The sequence below is a fragment of the Fukomys damarensis genome, unplaced genomic scaffold, assembly GCF_012274545.1.
Source record: "Fukomys damarensis isolate Sample0158 unplaced genomic scaffold, DMR_v1.0_HiC HiC_scaffold_14, whole genome shotgun sequence".
NCBI classification, from domain to species: domain Eukaryota; kingdom Metazoa; phylum Chordata; class Mammalia; order Rodentia; family Bathyergidae; genus Fukomys; species Fukomys damarensis.
In genome coordinates, this window is record NW_022900926.1 from 19978748 (window position 1) to 19987583 (window position 8836).

Genomic DNA, 8836 nt, shown 5'->3' on the forward strand with positions numbered 1-8836 from the left:
GCAACAACATGCCCGCCTCCGTGGCCCACGTCCCTGCTGCAATGCTGCCGCCCAATGTCATAGACACTGATTTCATCGACGAGGAAGTGCTCATGTCTTTAGTGATAGAAATGGGTTTGGACCGCATCAAGGAACTGCCCGAACTCTGGCTGGGGCAAAACGAGTTTGATTTTATGACGGACTTCGTGTGCAAACAGCAGCCCAGCCGAGTAAGCTGTTGACTCGATCCAACCCCGTCGAAAGAAATCAAACCCCCAACTCCTTCGGTGTGAATTTAAAAAAATAAAATAAAACAAAAAAACATTCCCCTAGACACAGTATCTCACTTTTCAGATCCTGAAAGGTTTGAGAACTTGGAAACAAAGTAAACTATAAACTTGTACAAATTGATTTTTAAAAAATGCTGCCACTTTTTTTGTTTTGTTTTTGTTTCGTTTTTGTAGCCTTGACATTCACCTCCCTTATGTAGTTGAGATACCTAGCTAACTTGGTCTTTTTTCGTTGTTTGTTTTTACTCCTTATTTCCTCACTTTCTCCAGTGCTCAACTGTTAGATATTAATCTTGGCAAACTGCTTAATCTTGTGGATTTTGTAGATGGTTTCAAATGACTGAACTGCATTCAGATTTAGGAGTGAAAGGAAAAATTGCATTAGTTGGTTGCATGAACTTTGAAAGGCAGATATTACTGCACAAACTCTGCCATCTCGCTTCATTTTTTTAAACTATGCATTTGAGTACAGACTAATTTTTAAAATATGCTAAACTGGAAGATTAAACAGATGTGGGCCAAACTGTTCTGGATCAGGAAAAGTCATACTGTTCACTTTCAAGTTGGCTGTCCCCCTCCCCCATATGTACAGACAATAGGGCGTGGAATGTCGTCAGTGGCAAACATTTCACAGATTTTTATTTTGTTTCTGTCTTCAACATTTTTGACACTGTGCTAATAGTTATATTCAGTACATGAAAAGATACTACTGTGTTGAAAGCTTTTTAGGAAATTTTGACAGTATTTTTGTACAAAACATTTTTTTGAAAAAATACTTGTTAATTTATTCTATTTTAATTTGCCAATGTCAATAAAAAGTTAAGAAATACTTGTCTTCTAGAAGTCATTTGGGGTGGTTGTTCCTTTTGGTGGCTTTTTTTTTTTTTCCCCTCCCGTCTTTAAGTTGAACACTTTATTGATGAGAGTAAGCATTCCACAGGATAAGTTACAGGACACCAAAACAGGTCAGGATGAGCTTAAGCAGAGAGCAGGATTTAACATAATTGGCATAATGCTTCATTGTTATCACTGTAACATGCCTCTTGGTGTGGTTTAATCAAAAGCTGCAAAGTTGTCAAAGTGCTACATTTTTTTCCTTAATTGCCATCATATTCAAGTGTACTCGAGTTTAAAAGGTTTGTAAAACTTAACATTATAAATATCTTTTCGGGGGGGCAGGGGTAAATCAAGTGTATGGGATTATACCTGATTCAACTGCTTAAATGGAGGGAGACGAATAATTCTGAGAGACTGGTGGGGGTGGTGTTAAATATAAATCTACCTTTATCTCTAGTGACAAATTTTATTTCTCAGGAAAATCCTAAGGATAGGCACACATTTCTAGCTTAATCTCTGAAATAGCTTCTGACTGGTTTATAGTTCTGAGAGGATGAAGGGGTAGAATTCCACCTTGAGGCTTGCTATTCCTAATATTTAAAATTTACTCAGGTTGATTCATAGGTCAAATTACAGTTTCCACACGATGTTCTCTCTCAAGTATACCGTTTTCCACAGTTCTGAGCTTTTTCTGTTATATGCATCAGGTGTAAAGCACATAAAGATAAGATCATTTTAATTTTACCTAGATGAGATATCAAAAGGACCAAAACTACTGTTAAGTGGGTGTCAAGTTTTGCTTTATATAATCAAGCAAAAGAAACGGTAATATTGTTAAAAATCTCAAATTATTCCAGGTGTAAGGAGAAGAAATTTTATTTTTGTTTCTCCATGTTTTCATGGCTTATCTTACATTTGTAAGAGTAACGTATTTACATTCAAGAAAGGAAAAAAAAGCAACATAGACTTGTACTTCATCTACTGGGGGAGTGAAGGTTGAGGAAAATCTTAGAAATAATGCTTTAAAAGAGCATTTCATTTAGAGTTAGATTCTCATCTTAAATCCCATATTTCATAATCAGGAAAGGCAGGTGGTATAGAGAAGTATTATCTTAGAGTGTGACATAAAGATTGTTTTAGGTATAATTCAGATCACCCGCAGTCTATATAATTCTGTTTCCAAGGCAGGACATGTAAAATTAAGATGCATATTTCACTGAATTTTTTTTATAGCTCTGCAATTGATACTTTATTTAAAATTATATTCTAAGTAACTAATTTCATTCAGAATGCACTGAATCAACCAAAACTCTCTTTACCCTGTTTTTAAAATGCATCCAGACTTCCACATTAATAGTTAAAGCCAAAGTTTTCTTCAGCTAAGACATGTCAATACTAAAGCTGCAATCAGCAGTAAATCTTCCTGGCTAAGCATTTGCACAGTAAGTTTTTCTTTCCCTTTTCCCTTTCCATTCTTTTCTCCCCCCAGAGGTTCAAATGAAAACAATGTTTACATACATATTAATACAGCAATTCTAGCTCTTCTGCAGTTGTGTGGGGGGGAGCTATTGGAGACATTGTGTGTTTTGTTTGTTTGTTTGTTTTTAGTTTTTTTTGTTTTTTGTGGGGGTTTTTGGTATAAAGAAAGAAACACAAGAATTGTCCTGCTACCACCCTTCACATTTATTCTGCCAGGGAATAAGCACAGCACCTGCTCTGTCACTAAATTCCTCCTGCTGCTCAAATGCCAGAACATGTATGGGGAGTCACAGAGCCCAACGAGCTATTATTAGGTCTTAGACCCATCTCTGCCAGAACAGAGGACTCAAACCGAGGAGCTGGCTAAAAGCACAATTCGTCCTCAGTACAAATACAGAAGATCCCCACCCCTTTATTCCAATGATCTCTATTTCATTAAAACTCTTTCTGATCGGCGATTGAGCAGATTCTACATGGTATCACCAGCTGTCATAAGCAGAGAAAAATAAGTTCTTGTTTGAACAATCTGATTGATGAAACCTGTACAGTGACCTAGATCACCTGGCTGCAGGCAGACATTTGCAAAACCTTCTGCTGTCTTCCTTCCTACCAAGTTGCTTATAGCATATGGGGAAATTTGACACCTGTTCCTTGGCTATTTGTCCAAAAAGTTCTTATATGGTACAAGAGAACTTCTGTTCCTTGGGCTCTTCCCACAAATAGACATTCCATGCTTGATTTTCAAGGAGAGATCAATGATAAGCAATAAGACAGCCTCACTGATACACATGTCAGGAAAACAAGTCTGCATTCATAAAAACCGCCTACCTCTGCCATGTGCCTAAGAAAATCCTGCTCTAGCATCTTTGCTGGAGCTGATAAAGACGTTAAAACTGTGGATGGGTCTTTGAAGAACAGTTACCTAATCACCACTGTTTATGGGGTGCTAGGCTACAGCACTAGTTCCAGAAGGTTGACATCTATTGTGAAGTTTACGGTCTCTGTGACTTTTACTACTGTAAACGCCTGGGATGGCTATAAATTGATGTCAACATTAAAGGCCAGTCCTTTACAGCAAAATATTAATCCACTAATCTATTATGGGTAGCTGGCTTTGAAATACAAACTTTGTAGTCCCAAACCATTAGGTGTTTTCGCCCCCTTGTGGACTTTATTTAGAAGGTCAAAGCAAAGCTATTTCCTCAAGAGGGTTTTGTTATGTTCATTGTTAGGGTTTTTTGTTTGTTTTTTTTGTTTGTTTGTTTGTTTTTTTGCCATTGCCGAAGTCTTCAGTCATTTTTTTTCCTCCTTGAAGAAAATGACATATGTGTGTGCAACAATTTTTTATCAAAGAAGTTTCCAGAATAAATGCCCTTTCTGTAGATAAAAGTATTTTACTCACCAAAGACCTTAACCTATGATTAAGTGTGCATGGATGGTGTTTGCCTCATATTTAAAAATATGCAATGGCTAAGGGATTTTCTTTTTCAAAGTGCAATGAGCAGTGTTTTGGGGCCAATACTGGCAACCATGTGAAGACAAATATCTACTCCCTCGTGACAGAATTGCTGATTGGTAATAAGTACAAATAACATTACGTTTGTTGGTATGAGGTTGGAAAGGTGGAGAAAAATATCCAGGAAGGTACAACACAGTCATCCTTGCTGGAATGTGACCAAGCCACTGGCTCTAATCTTGTGAAAAGGACCACAGAGTCTTTGATGAGAATGAATGTTACTGTCTAATTGACTCAAAATTCAACATAAACCTGGAAGATAACAATGTCTCCAAATAAGAAATAAATTTACAATTCAAAGAATTTAGGATCCAAGTCACTGGCATTTTTTTTTCCCCTCTCACAGGGTAGTGTTTTTCTAGCACAAAGGGGTATTCCATGTAGCTTCTGAGATGGTATTTATCATTTTGGTACTGTACCATTATCATCAAAATCAGAGCTCTGGGCAGGTTGAGGATGAGCCTCAGGAAGAGAACAACAAGGTAGCACATCAAATGACTTGGCCGGTGACCCCCCATTATGTGTTCTGTTTGTCTTTTCCCCCCAGAATAGAAGGAACAGTGGCGATGTCAGAATTTTAATTGCAATGGACTGGCTTAAATTACTTGACCTATTTTTATGCGGCAAGAAGAGAAACGATTCTTTTTTTCTGGTGGCCATACTTATACTTCAAACTGGAAGAGAAAATATAAGGGCATTTTCCATCAAAGAGTGTGCTGTTAGTAAATATACTAGCACATTAGATCAATGTATATTTTTGAAAAATATTAAGACTCCTGAAAAAAAAAATCTTCCTTCACAGGAGGAAATTAAAGTCATAAGTAATGATAAACAATGAATTTTAAATGTTCTAAGAGCTGCAGGTGTGAATTTGTATCATTTCTTATTTATAAACACGACAAAAGAAAAGCAAAGAAAAATGGGAATCTGCTGTGTTGCAGAACTAAATTCTTGGGCCTTGGTAAAAAACATAAAATCAACTTCTTCCATACTTTCTTTGATCAAAAAAGTGGCTTTTAACTCACTGGGTCCTTATCAGTTACTTTTTTCCCCAAGATGAGCACTAAATGTCAGAAGCAGTCCCAGGAGATGGATGGACTTTTTGAGGATTCTGCTTGACTAAACCAGGACCTGTATAGTGATCTAAAGCAGATAAAAGATGGACGATGTGTATTATTACTTTCTTTATATGTTGTTGGTTTTCATTAGGCTGAACTAATCTGAAAGATTAGTGAGGCAGTGGCAGTGGCGCAACATGGGGTGAGCCCTGTGGTTCTTGGGATTCTTGGAATTTTCCCATAGCACCACCATTGTGCTCAGCCCTGAAATCCTTCCTTTTCTTCCCTCTACAGTAGAGTGGTTACTTGATTACATTCGAGACTGCTGAACAAAGCCCACAAGGGATCTGTCTCCTAAGGGGCCCACAGCCAGGCAAGGTTAGAGTGGCCTGCTTTGCAGGAGATATGCAAATAGGTAAGTGGCTTTAGAAAAGTTAATAGTGCTAAAAGAATCCTTCCAGTCCTTTTTTGAAAGCTGTGTAGGAAGCAAATTTCAGGCTTAGGTGAAAGTCAAACTAGCATAAAATCACAAAAAGTCAGCCAACTCAAGACTGTTGGCATTGTTTTATGAACATTTAAAAAGAACACTGTGTCAGAGTGACAGAAACGTGATTGGCAGCTACCAAAATCTTTTCTCTTTGTGTCTCCCTATGGAATGACATAAAATTTGGCTTATGATTTCCTTTAGTTATTTGGTCACAGAGCTTTTTAAATTTCTTGTAACCCATGTTTCTGGCAGGAATGATTTGGTTTGGTGTTTGGGATTCACAGTGATTGGTATCTCTTCTAACACATACCCGTAGTATTAAATTGTGCACACAAGTCCTTAGGTCACCTTGCAGTCCTGTTGTATTTATTTTAGATAATTCTTTGAAGCAAGATGATAGCCATTGCATATTTCTTTCTATCCTATGTGCTGAGCAAATATATGGATGATGAGACCAGTAAGTGAAAAGCCACCGAACTCACAGCTAGGTTCCTAATATGAACCTGAAAAGAACGTCTCAGTGTTCTTGAGAACCCTCTGAGACACCACTTTTTGAATCAATAATTCTAGGCTGCCACTGCTCTAAAAAGCAGATCAGAATAAGAAAAGGGGAGAAGAAAGCAATAATTTGAAAATACCACACTATATTTAAAGTGTTTAAATAAATATTAAACAAAATGTAGAATACAAAACAAAATGTAGAAAGACTTTTTAAAATCTTCTGGAGTGAAGGGACATGGATTTTTTAAATGATAGGAAATACTGTCTAGAATTTATGGGACCACATCAGGGAAATTTACCTTTAGTCAAGATCTCTTAACCATTCTCTTTGTAGAACTTAAGCTTCTTTTGGCTGATTTGGTTGTACACATACTATGTATCAGACATTGAGGTATGCATTTTACTCACATGATCTTATTTTATACTCACAATAGTCCTGCAGCATTATTATTATTCCAATTTTTGATAATAAAACTGACATTTAGAAAGGTAAGCTGCTCAAGAGCAGCACAGCTAGAAACTGGAAGATGCTCAGAGTTGTCTCAAAATTCCTAGACAGTTCTTCTAATACACAGTGCTGCTGACTTAAACAAAATGACTTTTATTCTTACACACTACTGATTGTAAAATGATAGATTTAATAGTCACTGCAAAATGTTATGTTATTCATAAAGTAAAAAATACATTAACAGAACTATAACCTGTATCTACCCATACAATTACACACCAAAGCTTTTGGGATTCACAAGTTTGTGTCAATACATTTTCAATCACAGTCGAACTGTTCTTTTAAAGTGTGGCTGCCCCTGAAAGTGCATTGAGTTCCTGATCATAGGTGGCCTAATCCTTATCAAGACCTGCTTAGCACTTCAAGTCAAGTTTAGAAATACAGTGGTTTAAATTATAATTGGGGGGGGTATTCAATTGAATTCTACATTTCTTGGTAATGAATATTTCTTTCAGAAACTAAGCCAATGCTTCAGCTTTAGCCATTCTATAATCTTTTATATGAAAATACTAGTGCCAGCTTGCACATGTAAAGATGACCACCAGCACAACTCGCTCCAGAGCCTGGCAGTACTTACGTATTAGCATTGATTATAAGGCTCAGGCTCATCTCAGAACAGTAATGTGTGGAAAATGTACATCTTAGTATAAAGGAAATACAGAGTTTAGTTTGTACTTAAATAATTTTCTTCGATCAAACTTGATGCAGATGTAAGAGCATTTCCTCTTGCTTTAGACTCTGAGGAAACACAGAATGCTTCCACTAAGAGTTGTACTGGAAAAAATAGTAGCTCAGGAATAAAAAACATAGGTCGGAATCTTAGCTGTGCAACCGAATAGTGGTGTAATTTAATCAAAGTTGGCTCAAGTTTCTCCATCAGTAAAATGAAGATGTTTAATTAATACATCTTGTGTTCAAATTCTCATGAAGGAAACATAAGCTATTCCTATCATTTTTCTTCCTGTGGAAAGATGGAGTACAATACTATAAGCTCCCTTCAAACCCTGTTATATCATTTTTACTATTCTTTTTCCAAGCTGTGGGCTACAGAGGGGCTGCAGACATGTCTGTAAATACTCCTTCCTTATAAGAGTGGCCACAAGTGTTGGCTGCTAAGATTCATCGACCTGCAAGCAATACCAGAAATTTACCACCCAGGAGACATGTCTAGTTGTGTTGATATTTGCAAAGATACAGTTGACTACATAATATTCTCTGTTGTTGCCATGGTTTAAATTCTAGGTACTGAAGATAATTCGATAGATTCTTCATTTCAGGTTCTGTGCTATTTTCTTACAAATAAAGTTCATTTTCAAATCTCATAAGTAACAGGCACTCAAAATTCTTTCAAACCACTTTCCCTGGGCCACAATCATCATCATCATCATCATCACTGCTATTATTAGTTAATTTCTGAAGGAGAAATCCTATGAAAAATTCTAAAATAGAGGGCGGTAGGAGATATTATACACTATAAGGTGGTACTTAAGAGTTTTCAAGCAGTTAAGAGGCACACGTCTGTATTCATGGATCTATTTCCCCTTCCTCTACTTCCCAACATCACATTTCTCTAGCTTGGGGAACCAAATTATTTAGCTACCTGACAAAATAATATATTAGGTGAAAATAGTTATATAAAAGGGACTATGTATCATAATGCATAACTACCCAGGAATGTTTTGTTTTGTTTCCTTCTGAAGACATAGTCTTACTATTCAGTCCAGCCTGTCCTCAAACTCATGATCCTCCTGCCTTAGCCTCCCAAGTGCTAGGTTTACAGGCAAGCTTCATCCTGCCTGGCTCAGATAATAATTCTAGACTAACATGTGAAAGCAGTGTAAGTAAAGGCCCTTGATAAAATATTTACAATAAAATATTAGTTCATTTCACCGATTGACCACAAGGTGGAGCTAAAAGTCTGTAAATTTATACAGTATTTACACTTTTCTCCTATGCAGCTGTCATTTGCTGAAAGAACACCCCCCCAACCCCCACCCCCACGGTCCGTTTGTTTTATTGAAACAGAACACATTCAATATGACCTATTATAACCTTTAAATCAAGAACAACTCTACATCAAAAACACTCCTTTTTCCCCTTGTCCCCCTCCTCTCCTCCCCATTTACATTTTATTTCCATTTTTTCATTTTCTCCTATTTTTTTATTTCCCTATTACCTTTC

General features: G+C 36.8%; 1 protein-coding gene across 1 annotated transcript in view; it reads left to right on the forward strand.

Moving 5' to 3' along the window:
* Positions 1-772, forward strand: part of Cited2 (Cbp/p300 interacting transactivator with Glu/Asp rich carboxy-terminal domain 2) — a 2043-nt gene extending 1271 nt beyond the window's left edge. Inside the window, 1 exon segment of the mRNA XM_033763263.1 lies at positions 1-772. This exon segment is cut by the window's left edge and continues 63 nt beyond it. Coding sequence (XP_033619154.1) covers positions 1-221 — 221 coding nt within the window. The 3' untranslated portion in view covers positions 222-772.
* The last annotated feature ends 8064 nt before the right edge of the window (positions 773-8836 follow it).